Here is an 18054-nt window from a genome sequence, read left to right as displayed (position 1 = left end):
TTTTTTCATACTTTAATTGTCTGGGAGATTCAAGCAATCAAAGAGGATCATGTAGGCATGACTGATTAATGAAGAGGATGCTAAAGCCTGTGGGAACAAGGACATCTAGGATATGTGAGGATGTGTGGGCGAGTCATGTTTCTGTGATGCATTCTTCTACTTTACTTTAACCCCTTCGATGCGCATGGCGGAGTGGTTCCGTCATGGGCGTTGGTCGCGCTGTGTAGATGACGGAACCACTTCGTCACGGCCCCGCCCGCGCACGAACCCTTCAGCACAGCGCGGTAATCCGCGCCGCGCTGAAGGGGTTAAGAATGTCTTGAACAGTCATGTGAGCAGAGCTCACCTCATGCTCCACAATCTTCTTCAGGAGCTGTTTCTCCCTGAAATCTTTTCCGCCACTGGATAGACCAACCTTCCTGTCCACTCACTGTGGACTTATACACATGCCCTGGTTGTTATTGTGCACTGACAGACTACCTATTGATGTAAGATACTTACAAGAAGACTAGCCAAAGTGGACTCATGTCAGATACAAAACCAAAAGATATTCACCTCCCCTAGGTACACTTCTCACATCAAGCACTCATACATAACATACTACTTAAGTGCCTCATATACCACAACTAAATCCGACACAGGTCAAAATAAAATATATATATAAATATGGCTTGAATTTTATGAAATACACAAAATTAAACACTTTCACATTTAAAAATTCATAAAAATGGACACAGATATATATATATATATATATATTCACTGAAAAAAGCATAGTTTTCACACACGTTATAGTTAGGAATTAGCATTTAAAAAACCTTGCAAATTCACTTAAAAAACCATAGGTTTCACACATGTTATAGTTAGCTGGACATTTCACTCGTAAAAAAACAATGAAATTCCCCCGTTATAGTTAGTGGAGGCAACTATAACTCACGCGACCGCAATCCTCTGCTGATGACGTCAGATATTACATCACTGTATTTAGACACTTATTTACCCATGTCTTCTTCCATTAATCTTTAGCTATACATATATTACAAATATTGATTTTTCATAAAGACACATATGTCATCAGTGATGTAATATCTGACGTCATCAGCAGAGGATTGCGGTCGCGTGAGTTATAGTTGCCTGCACTAACTATAACGGGGGAATTTCATTGGTTTTTTACGAGTGAAATGTCCAGCTAACTATAACATGTGTGAAACCTATGGTTTTTTAAGTGAATTTGCAAGGTTTTTTAAATGCTAATTCCTAACTATAACGTGTGTGAAACCTATGGTTTTTTCAGTGAATTTGTACGGTTTTTTAAATGCTAAGTTATTTATTTATTAAATGGTTTTTTTCCAGATTTTTCACCGTGCGCGCACCGTGAAATTTTTTTTTTTTTAAATCGCGAGGTGCGCGCACCGTGCGCGTGCTGTGGGCGCCCGGAGCGCTTCGCGCACAGAGCACCCACGGGTCGTAGGACGTGCCGTGCGCGCGGAGTGCGCGCACCTCGCGATTTAAAAAAAAAAAAAAAACGTTTTTTTCTCCCTTGGGGGTCCTTCTGTGACCCCCTGACCAAGGCTAGGGGGTCAGGAACTGTCCACTCTGCCCCCTTTTCACGTTCTCCACCTTTTTTTTTCACCCCCTCAGACTGCGAGAGACAAAATGGCGGCCGACACTTCCTGGTTTCGACCGATTCGAATGTTTACCGACATCTAACAACCAATCAGAATTGGGCTCGCGCACGGCAGGGTGCGCGCACAGTGCGCGCACGGTGCGCGCGTATAGATATTGATATGCTTTTAAATGCTATTTTCTCAGGAAATACTGAACAGATTTACACCAGACCTGCGAAAGGCACTTCCTTGACCTTATGGCTACCTCTCTGCCAAATTTCAAGTAATTCTGTTCAGTCGTTCGGGCTGTAGCTGCGACTAAAGGTCCTATGGAAAAATGCATGGGGAAAACGCATTTTGGGACCCCCCCTTTTTCTCGGCCCCCGCTTGACGAATCCCCCCGAGACTTTCAGGGTAGGAGCTGAGAGGAGCGCCCCATTAGTTTTGAAAATTTCGCGAGGATTCGTCAACCGGCGCCAAAGTTATTCAAAATAGAATTTTGAGATTTCCTATGGAAACACGGTCCTAACTATAACTATCTACTGGCGACCGCCAGTAGATAATAACTTATGTATAAAACATAAGGGAGATTCTCTGATACACTGGAACTGGCCTTCACAAAACAGCACATCCAGCCGCGGCCGGTAGTAGGAGTACCTGCAGGGCGGTGACGTGGGGAGGGGGAGGGGCTTGGTGGGGGGTAGTAAACTATGGATTACGGAGGTTTACAGGTAAGTAAACATATAAATTAATAAAACGAATTTCGTTGCGTGCACTGCATCCCCAATAGCGATGCAGTGCACGCAACGAAATTTGTTTTATTAATTTATATGTTAATTTACATGTAAACCTCCGTAATCCATAGTTTACTACCCCCCACCCTGCCCTCTCCCCACGTCACCGCCCTGCAGGTCTGCTTCTTACATCACAAGGTATCCATGAATTAATAGCATACATAGAGCCCCATTGTTACATAGATTGTGCTTTTAAACTCCGTTGACACGTTTTGGTGGACACTACAAATGGCAACCACCTTCTTCAGGACTACATAAATATCACCTCCCCAATATATTTTGATGCACAATCAAATGAGGATTTATCATCTGTAAATTTCAGACATCAACTGGTTCCTTTATGTTCAATAGGGGCTGTCTTAGATCGCATCCACTTTAATACATTCAGGTACAACTATGGCCCTCCATGAGTTTCTTCAATATTACAAGATAATACCCTCCCCATGGATCGAAATATATTGCCCACCAAATCTCTCTCTACTTCATATACACAGGGGCTAAATACTTGGTTCCTCCCTCAATGAATACTCATCCCAAGGATATTATCCTGTTTCCTAAGTAGTTGCCCTTTTAGGACCACTCAAAAGAGTTTGCCGCTCAACCGTATAGTACCATTCCCACTTCAAAAGCTTTATTCAAGAACTTTAAAAGTCTGTCACTTCTCCGTGGCAGCATCCAACAATAAACGTTTTCTGACTAAGAATTCTTTAGAATTGTCTTTTGTTTATGTTTGGATGCTGCCATGGAGGACTAAATGACTTTCAAGTATTAAGGGACACATGTTCAAAAGGTTTTAGCAGTCGCAAATGGAGACTCAGGCCATTTGCGACCGCTAAACAGCCATTTAACATGTACTAATCCTATTTTGCGAGTTGATAACCTTTTACTGACTCACAAAATAAGATTTGTGAGTTGGTATTAGGAAGGGACGTGTCAAGGGTGAGAGGATATAAGATTAGGGCTAGAGCGGTCGACCTCGAAGCTAGGTAACTGGGTTTGAGTCTTGGCAACGACGCTCAACAGCCTGAGACTCTGTGCAAATCACTTAATCTCCCTGTGCCTAACAAAAATGAATGTGTCCATCTGTATGGAAAGTGGTGCTCATGTAAAGCGCTCTGATACCCGATGTCTTGGGTCTAGTTTGCGCTATATACAACTCAAAACAAAAAAGTATTAAAAAGGGTGTCCCGTCCCCTCCTAATAGCGAGTCGCAGGGGTGTGCATAAATATTTTGCGACAGGAATTCGGTTGCAAACCATTCACAGTTTACACCCTACTTCAAGTAGGAGGTAAGCCAGTCACAAACAGGAAGGGGTGCAGAGGGGACCCCTTTCCCCTTGTGAATGGTTGCAAAAACATATTTTAAGAGCATTTTTAAGCAAACACAGACTCCAGCAAGCCACCATCTCTGTGTTTTTAGCGATTCCCAATGGGTCACTTATCGCGACCTACCTCATGAATATTGATGAGGTAAGTCAATTGCGACCCCCATTAGGAATCGCAAAATATTGTTGAGACACATTAATACATCACATTGTGCGACTTCCCAATTGCGAGTCGCAAAAGTTGCAATTATGGACTCGCAAAATGTAGTTGCTGTACATGTGGCCCTATATTTCTATAACATATTATTGTTACAGTAATTTTTAAGTGTCAAAACGTTTTTAAAATGGTCTATTTAAAAACTCTTTTTTATCATTAAATTGAATGTGTGTATATTTTTTAAATAGTGTAAATATTGTAATTTATTTCAACATTAGTTGCGATATGGATTTTTTTTTACATCCCTATTGCCATTATTTTCTAAAGGTAAAGTAGGGTGCTAAAGTACCAGTGGTTGACCATGCGTGGTGCTGGACTTACTCCAGGTCTGAGCGCCAGCTATTTTGGGTCCTTTTTAGGTCTCGACTAGACGGCATAGAGACTTTTGCATTCAATATGTGTGCTCTAGCCCACCCAAAACCTTCCCATTTGCTGTCTCCATCATCACTCTCACAGTCTTTCTTCCCATTTGTGCATGGCATGCATGCGTTATGCCTCTTTCTGTTTTCAGCCCTCCCCAAGAGCATGAACTAATTACTACTATCCATCCACTGCTCCCATTTTAGGAACTGTTTTAGAAACTACTTTTTTCTTTGTTTTTGAGCTCTTCACACTGTGCTCATGCTTTCACCAGCTCCATCTCCTCCCACCCGCCCTCACCTTCCCAAATACCACTTTACTGCTCCATTGACTTGCTGGTTTTATTTATGATCGAGCACACCACTGGAATGTTGCTTCTGTGATATCTGGTTGTTCACTTTACAATTCCGGTTGTACGGCATACTTTACTACTTCATTGACTTGCTCGCCCTCCTTTGTAACAGCTGCACATACGAAGGGGCCATGACGGTGCTGCGCCTCTGCAACACGAGATGGTGCCAATCCAGCAAGTTATGTAAATATCTGCTTGCAGGTAAGTTATTTTTACACGGTATGTAGTTGAGGTCATGATTACTTCCAATAAATAATAGGGACCACGCCCTTATGTGTTTCTCTGGAACATTTGTTGCAGCACCTGTGTGAATTACATTCATTTCTGAGAGCTTGAAGGATAAGACATCTGTGGCAGGCGAGCTATGAATTTGGGGTTAATGCTGTTATTGTATGTAAAAGGTGACAGTTTGTGTTAAAATTTAATTATGGTTTTAATTTCACTTTTGTAGAAAATGAGTGTTCAGCGGCGTTGGAAGGAATGGAAATAGGTACATGGTATCTGTGAGAATATTAAGTCAACTGCCTGCAAAATACTTTTTGCATGTAGACATTAATGCAGTGGCGGACAAGGGGCTGCACAATAAATGTCACAATGCATGTGGTGTGACAAGATTTATGCGTATTACATGGAAGGGTCCAGCTCCTGCCTTGGCAAACACCCCCTCTCAATTACCTAGATTCCGTATATAAGCAAAGCACACACGTTTTCTTTTATCTGCTCTTCATAAACCTACAGGCATCTTTTTGGTGAATGTTTCTTGGGATGGTATGCACTGGCCACATCATAGCACTTTTTCAAGGACTTTCTGCTATGTTGTACAGCAGCCGTACTGCTATACAACATGGATAAAATACATTGTCATTGACGAAGCCAATAACTCTTGAATTGCCTAGACCTATTGGCTTTGCCAATGCTTATTTACATAGTGACTATAGAAGGCCAGTTTGTGAATAGCAATGGGCATACTCTTTTGTGGGTAGGTGTTTTCCCCTCAATAATCCTCTCCCTAAACCCCTTCTTTAAACTCTCTAAACCCCTTCCTATATCTCCCTTAACCCCTCCCTTTCCGATTCTCTAGGAGAAACTATAGCGCGGCAGCAGCAGCAGCACTATTGTGCTGTGTAATAGTAACTTCTGTCATATGGATAGCTTAGGAAAGGCAGAAGTGGGGGTGGGGGGCTCGGAAATTAGGAGGAGCATCAGGAAGCTCCCCATGTTTTGATTTCTTTAGGATGGTATCTGAGCAAAGGCCGGCTGTGCCTATATTACTAGATTGTTTAGTTCAGCTGCTTTAGAAACAGCATCGATGGAAATAGCATTTATTGCACTTTTAATTCAACATAATCAGAGGGTGCTGCAATCAAGTGACCCGTCATCACACATCACACCCATTGCACTCCCTTCCACTGTGCTCGCCCATTCAGTATCAGGAAGGTCCAAAGCCCCTCCCTCTAATGGTTTGGGACTTGTCAAATGAACACTTCATTAGGAGTATTGCATCACCTGGATAAAATCAGAAAACAACTGTTAAAGGGAATCTTAATTAATTGGATAGATATCATTGCTTATAAATAGCAAGAAAAACCACTGCCCTTCCATGTCCAGATGTAAGCATATCTTTCTTTCGAGGAATTACTTCTGTGTGATGAGAGTGGGATAGTATCCCTCTTCAATAGCTCTTTGGAACATGCCCAAAACATCACCTTGTTAAAAAACATTAATCATATGAACCGCTGCTAGGGCGCGGATTTTGGTTTATAGCTTAGGGTTGTGATGATTTCTTATAAGTTTATAACACTAATTGCATGTGTCAATATCTCCTCCAGTCTGTTTTCTCTTTGCATTTTGGTACTTGTAGTCCAGCTTAACCCGTTATACATTCAAGGTAATAATGACCCGAACACAAAGTAAAAACCTGACTGAATAAACTGAGCATGCATGGACCTGGGAATGGTGAAAGTTCTATAACATTGAATGTTCTTCAGTGCCTTAGTCATGCGCTTCCCTTTCTTGTGTTGATGTCTGCCCACCAGATGCTCCCTTACTCTAAATGAAGCACACAGTACTCTGAAGCATGCAAAGTCTTTGCGTGCATAGGTAGGTCCTCCAGTCCTTGTTTTTTCTCTGCAGTCTGGTAGCTGTAGTCCAGAATTCAAAATGACAGGACCAGCAATACGAGACCAAAGCAAATAACTCTTCTGGAGGAGCTATGCACTTGTGGACATGTAAACTTTTGAGATTGCGTAAGTGAATTATATCTGAAAGCACTTGAATAATGTGGATACAGTCAAGAGAGAGCAGACGTGGCAATAATTGCACAGGATGGTTCCAACATATTGATTCACGCCCATGGACTGGTATCAGACTACCAAAAGCCCACACTATCAAGAAAACTTTGTGACCAGTGCTTCTGCTCCTGGGGTGGAGCTTTCATTGGTGTAGCAAGTGCATTGGTGACATTGCCCAGAAGCCTGAGGGGTTACAGAGCCCTGATTTGTGTCTTATTTTGCAAATCAAATAGTAGCCCGGGGGGGCCATTTCCTTCTTTGCAATAGGGCTAATGACACACTGGTTTTGCCACTGTTCTCCCCCACAAACATGACCTACCCTCCAATCCTCACCACGGCCAGGAGCGACAACCTTTGTTGGTGCCAGTCAGAGACCTTCTTCTCCACAGATTCGGTCACTAACACCCTCCAAGGGTGCCCCTCTTTCGCATGTATTTAATTTCTTTTATAGGGATACTCTTACCAATGTAGTATTTCGCAGCACTTTATGCAGAGACAATGACTCATACAAGTGTGTAAATCATGTGTAGGAAATGTTACATAAGATAACGAGGGCTATAAGGTGAAGGAGTTACATGTCATCCCATGGTGATGGGCAGTATATTTTAAGAGTGCTTGGTCTGGAAAAGCACAAATTCAGGATTTAAATTGTAACACTGTGGTTGGATTTGGCTTTACAAATAAAAATGTATTTCTACCCAAAATGAACCCCTTTTAACAACTTTAGGATAACAAAAGTCTGTGGATACAACTCAAGTTCTAAACTATGTGTTGTATGCAGTTTTGTTATGCCAGTTAACAGCTTATTCTTGTTAGGTATTGGGTTGTTAGTTGAATGGGGTGTGAACCATGGTCTAGCAGAAACCACAATCCTAATCAGAGTAAGGCTCAAGCAAACCCCAAATTAACCTGTGCTCACAAAGCACCAACAAGGGATATCTAGTCGCTCCGGAGCAGACCAAAGTCACAAGTTTAGGCAGACCTCAATGGAGTGTGGGCCAACTACAGGGACCCGGTTAGGCCCGTTGAACACAGTACCTTTAATCCTGGTTGCGAAGTGTTGCGTGGATCCTGATTGAGGAAGCGCAAGTGAGGGGATGTGTCAGTTCCGAGATGCGGCGAGGCTGTGATGCGAGGTCCTTTTGCATCAACGTCGAGGATCCCATCAACGGGACTTGAGATGGGAAGTCCGAAGTCGGGGATGTGACGATGTAGCGAGGACTGCAAGGGCTATACAAGCCGTAAGTGCCGGGTTCAATCCATGCAGCAGCAGTGATGCGCCAGTTCTGCTGGAGGATGCGCTACTCAGCCAACGAGATGCATCGGTACGGCTAGAGGATGTGCCGCTCGGCTGAAGAGATTAGTCGGATTTGGTCTAGAGTATGGCCGCTTAGCAGAGAAGATACTTTGGTTCCATTTGTAAGCACTGTTGGGCCACGTCCTAGGGGCCAAGACTGAAGTGGCACTACTTGGCAGGGTAGGCTCATAGATGGCAGAGTCCAGGTCCAGATGCAAGGTGGTTAGAACCCTATGTCCCTGAGGCTTCAGATCAAGAGGCTAACCAACTAGCCCTTGGAGTCACTCTGGGTTCTGGTTCAAGAAATACAGGTCCAGTCCTTCTCACCTAGGTTAGAGGGTAGCAGGCAGCAGTTCAGCAGAGCAAATCAGGAGTACAGCGGAGTAGCAGTCCAGCAGAGTGGCATTCTTTTCAGCAGCACAGCAGTCCTTCTTTCTGGCAGAGTATCCTCAGGTCCAGACGTGTACTGTATTAGTGGTGACTTGGGTTCTTCTTTTACACCCAATTGGGCCTTTGAAGTGGGGCGAAACTTCTAGAGGCATGCCTTTGAAATGAACAGATGTCCTGCCAGTCCTGTCCCCGGACTAACTACAAAGGGCATGCAGCACCTTTGTAAGGGGACAGGACACAGTCTATTCAGGTGTAAGTGACACTGGTTTCAGCTCCTCCCTCCCATCATGACAGTGATGGCCCATTCAGTCACATCTAAGCTCCCATTGTGTGTGGCTGTCTAGGGGGAATACACAAAGCCCAACTGCCAACTACACCCAGTCATGTGACCAGAGACAGACTGCGGGCACCAAATGGCAAGGCAGAAAAATGTCAACTTACTAAAAGTGGCATCTTTTAAATTGTAATTTAAAATCTAACTTCACCATAAATTAGGATTTTAAATGAGTATTTCAGAGACACTGAACTTGAAACAGTTATATCTTCCCATTTGTGAATTACACTTATAAAATGTAATAAGGTAATCTCAATGTTATCCTATGGGAGATATAGGCCATGCAGTAGTCAAAAACAACGTTAAGAGTTTTTCGCTACCAGCACATGTAAAATTTAAAAGCACAGGTTCTGCTTTTTAAATCCATTGCACCCTGCCCCCTGGAAGGTTTGGGCATTGCAAAACGGTGAATTGTGCCATGCCGAAACGGCAGTTTAAAACTGCACATACAGGCTCTGCAATGCCAGGCCTGAGCCATGTTTAAAGGGATACTCATTTGAGTGGCACAATAAGTGCTGCAGTCCCACAAGTAGCATTCAATTTACAGGCCCTGGGCATATGTAGTGCACTTTACTAGGGATGTATAAGTAAATTAAAGAGGCCAATCAGGGATTTGTAGAGCGCACTACTCACCCATGAGGGTCTCAAGGCGCTGGGGGTAGGGGATTTTGGGCAGCTTCCGTCATTCGAAGAGCCAGGTCTTGAGGCTCCTCCTGAATGCTTGCAGGGTGCGGCTTCGTTGGTGTTCGTTCCAGGTCTTGGCCTCAATGTAGGAGAAGGATCTTCCTCCCATTCTGGCTCTGTGGATGTGGGGTATTTCGGCCAAGGCTAGGTCAGCGGAGCGGAGGTTTCTCTTGGGGGTGTAGAAGGAGAGTCTTTCATTGCGGTATTGGGGTCTGGTGTTGTAGAGAGCTTTGTAAGTGTGTGTGAGCAGCTTGAAGGCCACTATTATTTCGACAGGGAACCAGTGGAGGTCTCGTAAGTGCTGGGTGATGTGGTTGTGTCATGGGGTGCTGAGGACGTGCCTGGCTGCGGCATTCTGGATGGTCTGGAGTTTGTGGATTGGAGATTTGTTAATTCTGGTATAGAGGGCATTTCCGTAGTCTAGCCTGCTGGTGATGAGTGAGTGTGTGACAGTCTTCCTGGATTCGGGGAGGCCCATCTGACCATCTTGCTGAGTATATAGAGGTGTTGAAGCATGTGGAGGATACAGCGTTTATCTGTCAGTTTATGGTGAGGGAGGAGTCGAGTATGATGCCGAGGTTGCGGGCATGGTCCGTGGGTGTGGGAGGGTTGCTGAAGGTGGGGGGCCACCAGGGGTCATCCCACATGGAGGGGGTGGAGCCAAAGATGAGGACTTCCATTTTCTAAGGCAGCTACTGCTCATCCAGGATCCGACGCCCTTCATTCCTTCCTAGAAGATCTCTGTGGGTTCGGAGAGGAAAGGCAGGAGTCTTGTTCTTTGAGTTTGGCCGGCGAGGAAGGAGCTGATCCAGCCTAGGGCAGTTCCTTGTATGCCGGCATCATAGAGTCTGACAGCTACTGTGCTGTGGAAGATGCTGTGGAAGGCTGCAGTGTGGCCTTTGGGCGAGGAGTGTGTGGATGTCATCTGTGGCGGCTAGGAGGGCAGTCTCGGTGCTGTGGTTGCTGCAGAAGCAGGATTGAGATGTGTCCAGGATGTTGTTGGATTCTTTGAAGTTTGTTAGCTGGATGTTCTCAGTGACTTTGGCGGCGAAGGAGAGGAGAGAGATGGGCCTGTAGTTTTTGAGGTCCATCGGGTCTGCGGAGGGCATCTTGAGGAGGGGTTTGACTTCTGTGCATTTCCATTTGTCGTAGAATGTGCCTGTTTCGAGGGTGCAGTTGATTGACCATCGTAGTTTTGGTGCTATGGTGGAGGCGGCCGTGTCAAAGATGTGCGGCGGGCAGGAGTCAGTGGGTGCTCCGTCGTGTATGCTCTATCGTCTTTGCGGTGTCTTTTGTGGTGACAGGAGTCCAGGTCATGATGGTCAGCTGGGTGGCGTTGCTGGTGGAAGGTGTTGGGTTGGTGCCTTGGTCCTGTTCGTCGAAGTTGTCGTAGAGTGCCCTGATTTTGTGGTGGAAGAAGGAGCCGACGTTGTTGCAGCTGTCCTGGGAGGGAGGGACATCAGAGGTTTCGCTGGGGGGTCTGGTGAATTCTTGTATGATGTTGAAGAGTTCCTTGGTGTTGCAGGAGTTGGAGAGGATTCTGTCCTGGATGAAGTTCCTCTTCGTAGATCTGATGAGAGGGTGGTGTGCTGTAGCGATGGTCCTGTAGGTGGTTTGTGCTTCTGGGGTTTTGCTGCTCCTCCATTCTTTCTCGAGTCATTGGTACAAGTGTTTGGATTCTCAGATGTCCGTGGTGAACCAGGTGGTATGCTGTCTGTCGGAGTTCTGGAGGGGTGCGAGCGTGTTCGAACAGTTGCCGATCCATTTGTGCAGTTCGTTGGCGTTGGTCATGGTGGGGAGAGGAGTGTGGCTGAAGACAGAGGTGAGGTGTTCTTCTGTGATCTTGCTCCAGTTTCTGCGTGGGGCATGCTGTTAGCTTGTGTGCAGTGGGTTTCCAGAAGAAGTGTATGCAGTGGTAGTCCATCCAGAGGGGTTGCATGGTGTGACTGAAGCGAATGTTGACTCCTCCGGCATAGATTGGGTCGAGGATGTTTCCCGCCTTGTGGGTGGGGGTGATGACGAGTTGCTTCAGGCCGATGTTGACGAGGTTGTCTAGGAGGTCGGTGGAGTTGGGGTCGCTGAGGTTGTCAAGGTGTAAATTCAGGTCTCCGAGCAGTACATAGTTCATGGAGTTGAGGGTGTGGGGCACAATGTGGTCTATGATGGTGCTAGTGAACGGGGCAAAGGGTCCGGGAGGTCTGTAGATGAGACTTCCACATAGAGTTGTTCTGGGGTTGACTTTGATCTGGAAGAGGATGTGTTCCATAGGGGATGAGGAGTTGCTCGAGATGGAGGTTGTCAGTCAGAGGGAGTTTTTGTGGGCAATGGCGAGACCTCCTCCAGGATGGTTGGGGCGGTCATTCCTCTGGATCTTGTACCCATTGAGGATGACGGTTGTGATGTCGGCTGCGGAGCTGGGGTTGGTCCAGGTCTCTGTGAGGAAGGCGACATCAGGCAGTAGTGTATTGAGGAGGTCCCAGATTTCTACTGCGTGTCTGTGCAGGGAGTGTACGTTGAGGAGGATGCCGCTCAGGGGTTTGGGTGCGCCTGTGTCTGATGGCATGGCGGTAGCTGTTGGGGTCTTGTGGTGGGTGAAGGTGCGGCGGCAGTGTCGGCAGGAGAACGGGCCTTGGGTGATGCTCTGGGTCAAGAGCTGGCAGTTGTTGTTGCGTCCAGGGTTAAGTGCGTGGAGGGTTGCTGAGTCATAGCAGCAGGGGGTCGGAGGAACAGGGTCCCTGGTGCTGGTCACGGTCGGGGACAGGCACAGACAGGCTTGCCATTGGCACTCCTTTGGTGCGCCTGTGCAGTGGCCGCCATTAAGTAGGGGTCAGGGGAGGGAGAGCAGCTGGGAGGTGGGAGCGGGAACATGCAGGGTTGGAGGGAGCAGGGGGCAGCAGTGGCAGGAAAGGGAGCGAGAAGGCAACCGAAAAACAAAGACAATATAGTAGGTACAGCAAACAGAAAAAAACGCCACAAATATACAACAAGCATTTGCAATGCAATAGGTCTTGCATTTGCAGAAGTTTAAGCTATTAGCATTGTAAATAACAATGCCTTTTATTTCTTTTTAAAAACCAAAAAATAAATAAAAGGCATTGTCATTTACAATGGCAATAGCTCAAATCGCGTAAATGCGAGATCTATTGCATCGCACGCTCTGACACAAGGAGCACAGGTTGTAAGTCCCATTTGCCTGAATTGTGTGCTCCTGAGCAATACGCGTTTTCCCCCTTATCTCCGTTATTTGCCTAAACTGCAAGCCCTTGAAAACCACTGGCTTTAAGCACTGAATAAAAACACAAAAACGGACGATCTGTTTCTTCATCAGATTGCAGGCTCCCCAAGACCCACAAGCCACAATAGATACTTGAAGGATGAAAGGCACAAACCACATTTGGTCAGGGTGGGTCCCAATTAATGTAGATTTTCAATCGCACGGACGGTTATTTCTGTTAATCTATGCAAGCACATCAAGGGCTGCAATTTATGAGGGATAGATTTCCAACTTCTTCCTAAACGTTGGTGAATCTGTATTAAATGCACATTTTTACCTGAACATATGGATTGAATCAGCCGAAGTGGAACGTTTAGACGCTTAATGGGGTAAGCGTTCTTCTCATGTACAAGGCTAACATAGGGGTGAGGGTGTGGCGTAACCACTAAAACTGCTGCCTTTGGCTTTTGGAACTGAGGAGCCAGGTTCGAGTGCCGGCGCTCGTTAAACAGAATGTGATTCTGAGCAAATTACATAATCTACCCGGCCTAAATCCTTGTACAATTAACTGGTGCTTCAAGTGGCGCTCATGTAAAGCGCTCCGATACCTTCAGTTCGCGTTGGCGCTTAGTAAAATGACTTTAAAAAAAAGAAAGAACAGCAGGAGTGGGAGGAGATAGGAAGCACAAGCAGAGGGAAGGGTAAAGCAGCACGAAGGAGCCAGAGGGCATTAGAGTGTAAGCCCCAAAAAACAAGCAGGAAGTGGGATAAGGGAGGGGGTGGCAAATGGTGATCACTTTCGCGGCTGCTTTGATGTTCTCAGTGGCCGCGCTGCTCACTGAGAACATCAAAGCGGCCGAGAAAGTGATCAGCAGGCTGACAAATGGTGCGCGCGCCCGGCGCAGATGCACTGTAGTTGGTGGCCTGAAAAGCACTAGTTTGCGCTTCCAAATCCCGCTTTCTATAGCTCTCGCCAGAGCAGCGCTAAAGCGCTGGCTCAGGCGAGACCTAAAAAGGCACAAATAGACAAAAAGGCACAAATTGACAAAAAGGCACAAATTGACAAAAACAGAAAAAACAGAAAGGCTGGCAGAGCGGACCATCAGAAGAGCAGGCACTCCCACTGGACCACCAGAGATGAGGTGCATACAGAAGCCTGCGGTGGAGCAGGGCTCGAACACCTACCTGGAGACCAGAAGGCGCTGGGGGCAGTGCCTTAGGGATGGAGCTGAGCAAGGGAGAGCAGCTTCCTGACCAGGAGGTTACAGGTCTTGCTCGCACTGTTGTGCAGCAACCGCCATTAAGTAGGGGTCGGGGAGTGAGAGCAGCTGGAAGGCAGGAGGTGGAACACGCAGGGGGGGAGGGGCCGCGGTGGCAGCAGCAGCGGGAAAGGGAGCGAGAAGACAACAGGGAAACAAAAACAAAACAGTGGGAACAGCAAACAGAAAAAAGCCACAAATATACAAAAAGGCACAAATAGACATAAAGGCTCAAATAGACAAAAAGGCACAAATAGACAAAAATTGAAAAACAGAAAGGCTGGCAGAATGGACCAGCAGAAGAGCAAAGCTCTCCCACTGTACCATCTTTATAATGTTTAAAGAGAAAGCATATGCACTTTAGCACTGGTTAGCAGTGGTAAAGTGCTCAGAGTTCTAATTCCAGCAAGAACAAGGTCAGAAAAAAGTAGGAGGAGGAAGGCAAAAGGTTTGGTGGTGACCCTGCAAAAAGGGGCATTTACAACCCTAGGATCACACAATTTGTTCAAATGGGTAATCCAGGATAACTCAATTTTTGTGGTTTCATGTTGTGGAATTTAGCTACTAGATATGTATCTTTTTCTCTTTTTCATTGTATTTTTGTATTTCAAAGGTCACTGCTTTGTTGCTATTTCTTGGTGCATGAGGTTAGAACATGGGAGCAGACAGACCCCACAAGAAATGTAGGCTCGAGGGTTCAAGAGGACCTCGAGGTGAGCCAGAGTCAGGCTTTAGGCTTGAGAATTCAGTAGCTCGTCCACCTCTAGGCAGGGCCTGGGACTATAGAGTGAGTTATGAAGATTTGATGGATGCACATGCAGTGTCGAGGGCATTGATGTGATTGGGCCCCTCCCTGTCTTTCATTCGTCAAGTGTGCTACCTGGTGGATTTCAAGTGTGTCCGGTCCTGCCAGGTCTCAAATGCAACAATAATCAAATACTTTGAAATGGGTTCCTATCTGATCTTAAATCCATATCCTTTACAGGCAGAAACAATGATCGAATTCCCAACAAGGACTGCAGAGAGCTTTGAAATAATCCATTCCGGCGATTCAGTCCCTGTTTACATTACATTCTAACTTCACTTTGCATTCTTTACGAGCACTTTTTTTTCACATTTTGTATTTCTGCAGTATTTTCCATGCAACGTATGTCTCTTCTATGTGAACCAGGTCACTTCTAGGTATCTGGGTAAGGTCCGGTTATGGGTAGGTGTTCATAACGGAACAGAGGCGCTCTGGATAGGAGTCTGAAGCTAGTGTGAATTTCAGGCAGAGCCTGACGGTGTGTCATAAAGGCCTACTTTGGGTGGCCATGCTAAATCTGGTCTGCTGATGTTAGTTATGAGCTTACCCGAGGCTGCTCTCCTGGGCCTCTCTGTCCTACATTGCTCTTAGAAGGAACTGGACTAGGGTTAACAACATAGTCCATGCTATCCTTCAGAGGCCCTACACTGGTTGTCCTTAACTCTCAAAATAAACCCTATTCATTACCGCCGTCCAGTGGTGCCAGCCTGCCCTATCCTTTTTACTCAGTGAGTGAGGGGGAATCTCAGAGTCGCATTCTCCTAACGTGATTGCCTAAACAATGCCCCTGACCAAGATACACTATCAGTTTGTCAGCTCAGGCGCTCTTACTTTCGAGGTTGATACTTGGAATACCATTACATAGGGTAATAGCTCTGCATAAAAAAGAAGATTTTTTTGTATACAGAAGTGCCTATACACTATGCTCCAACATCTAATAACAAGCACTGGCAAAGCCAGAATCTTTGGCTTTATAGTTTTAACACGTGAAAACATAATGTATGCATGGCTGTATCTGCATTTGTTAGCTTGTTAAAGATAGAACTATTGGCTTTGTCAGTGCTTGTTTAAAGGGCATACGAAGTAATTGTAACCTTCTCTGACATACCAAACAATAAAATATGCGTTTCCTTCGGTTTCATGAAATAAATAATCAGATGTACAATCACAACTAGCTTCAAGCAGAATATTACTGAATACGCATTAGCATAGTTCATGCATCCAGTGCTTGGAAGAGGGGTAATAGTAGCTATTGATTATTATATTGATTTGTACAATATTTAATGCTGGAGCAGATTATCTGCTTTACGGGCACTCATGATTGATTTCCACGCTGGAGGACGATACTTTCATTACTTTCCACGAATTACAGAAGATCCCACTCCTTACCTGGTCTCATTATCCTCCACATATTCACTCCTGTAGAACCCCGCCAGGTCATCCGCCAGCTCTCCCGTGAACTCACTGTGCATTGAATAGCTCTTCCCCTGCTCCAGGTTCCTGCTAAGCTCCACCACCAAGTACTGGGTTGGAATTTCGAGGCCGGTCCTCTGAATGGGTGGTGGGTCTGACCCATCATCTGTACTCAGCGAGACATGAAATCCCCCCTGGTGGGTGTAGTTCAGTTTGTTGCTGTGGATTAGGATCAGGTTGGTTGCTGCTGCAGCTGTGAAGTATGCGGTGCTTTTGCCCTTAAAGATGTAAAGACCTCTAGAGTCCCTCTGCAGATAGGGCTGCAGCTCCAGGTCATAGTGGTGCGGGATGAGGGTGCTTGGAAGCCTGTATTTGTTCCAAGGGTTGCTTGGCTGCGGAGTAGGCGTCGAAGAGGCTGTAGCGGTGGTGGACACGGTTGGGCTGTTCGAAGGAGGATTGGAGTTACTGTTGGCTTTTTCCTCGGCGTACACCACCGAGAGGGCAATGATTGTAGCAACGGATGATACTGAAAACAAGATGCCCCCCACCAGCAGCGCACGGTTGATGTAGATGCCCTTTGCCATTTTCAGGTCCACAGATGAGGAGGAAAAGCAATCCTTAAATAAAAAGAAAGGCTTGCTGCTGTCTCAGTCTCTTACGTGACTTTTAGCCTGACAGTGGAATCTTTTGATAATGCAAAAGTATTTTGTAAAATATTAACTAAGTGATACGGATGTGCAAAGGTTGCTGGGAAATTAGTTACAGGTACTAGCCAAGTTAACGTATTACATCCGAGGTCGAAGACATAGAATTAGTTACTGTTCCAAGAACCTCCGTGGAAAGACAGCTGTTCACTTGTTCCTTACTGCTGTTGCTTGTTCTGTTGACTTCTGTTGTCTTTCTGTTGTTATTTGCTTTATCAGCGCTATTGTATAGTGAACATGAACACTCACTGAAGTGGTGCCAAGCGACCTATCTTTCCTAATGACAAATCAAAGTGCAGCAATTGCATAACAAAACACCCATTCTATTTAGTATATTTAAGGTTGTGTACCAGATACAGCAAAGCAGTTCAGACATTTTACTACTCGCTGGATAAGCAGCCAAACTTCATTGATAAAATGATTCCAGTGGTGCCCATCCATATTACAAAACTCAACAACGCCTTGCAGTAAGGCAAATTGGTTGTTGAATCCCCTGCTCTTAATGTCCCCTCATTCCCAGCCCTAGGAGCTTGTTTAGCATGCTGAGTGCTCAGTTTACCATAAGCTGTCCCTCTCAGGCAAGCCCTTCGTCTGGGGTACTGGCGAGATATCCCGAAATAAACAAGCAGTGGCAAAGCCATGTGAAATCTGTTGGTTTTGTCAACATTTGTTCCGGAGATAGCTTCGGCGCCTGCTCTATATCACACCCCTCGCTGCCGCGCCTGCTCTTTATCACACCCCTCGCTGCCGCGCCTGCTCTTTATCACACCCCTCGCTGCCGCGCCTGCTCATTATCACACCCCTCGCAGCCGCGCCTGCTCTTTATCACACCCCTCGCTGCCGCGCCTGCTCTTTATCACACCCCTTCGCTGCCGCGCCTGCTCTTTATCACACCCCTCGCTGCCGCGCCTGCTCTTTATCACACCCCTCGATGCACCACGCAGATGAATTGTTGGAGGCTGCCGACTGATAAGGGACGGTCGTAACAAGAGATGACATGGAGACAGC

At 46.0% G+C, this 18054-nt stretch overlaps 1 protein-coding gene across 1 annotated transcript in view; it reads right to left on the bottom strand.

The window, feature by feature from the left end:
• Positions 1-17818, bottom strand: part of LOC146860510 (aminopeptidase N-like) — a 438299-nt gene extending 420481 nt beyond the window's left edge. The window contains exon 1 of the mRNA XM_085644422.1: positions 16319-17818. Within this exon, the coding sequence (XP_085500548.1) occupies positions 16319-16926 (608 nt within the window). The 5' untranslated portion in view covers positions 16927-17818. The remainder of the gene's footprint in view (positions 1-16318) is intronic.
• Positions 17819-18054: the final 236 nt, after the last annotated feature.

This window comes from Triturus cristatus, chromosome 3_1 (genome assembly GCF_964204655.1).
Source record: "Triturus cristatus chromosome 3_1, aTriCri1.1, whole genome shotgun sequence".
In the NCBI taxonomy this organism is placed as follows: Eukaryota; Metazoa; Chordata; class Amphibia; order Caudata; family Salamandridae; genus Triturus; species Triturus cristatus.
Note: the sequence above shows the minus strand (reverse complement) of the source record. Positions and strands in the feature narration are given on the sequence as shown.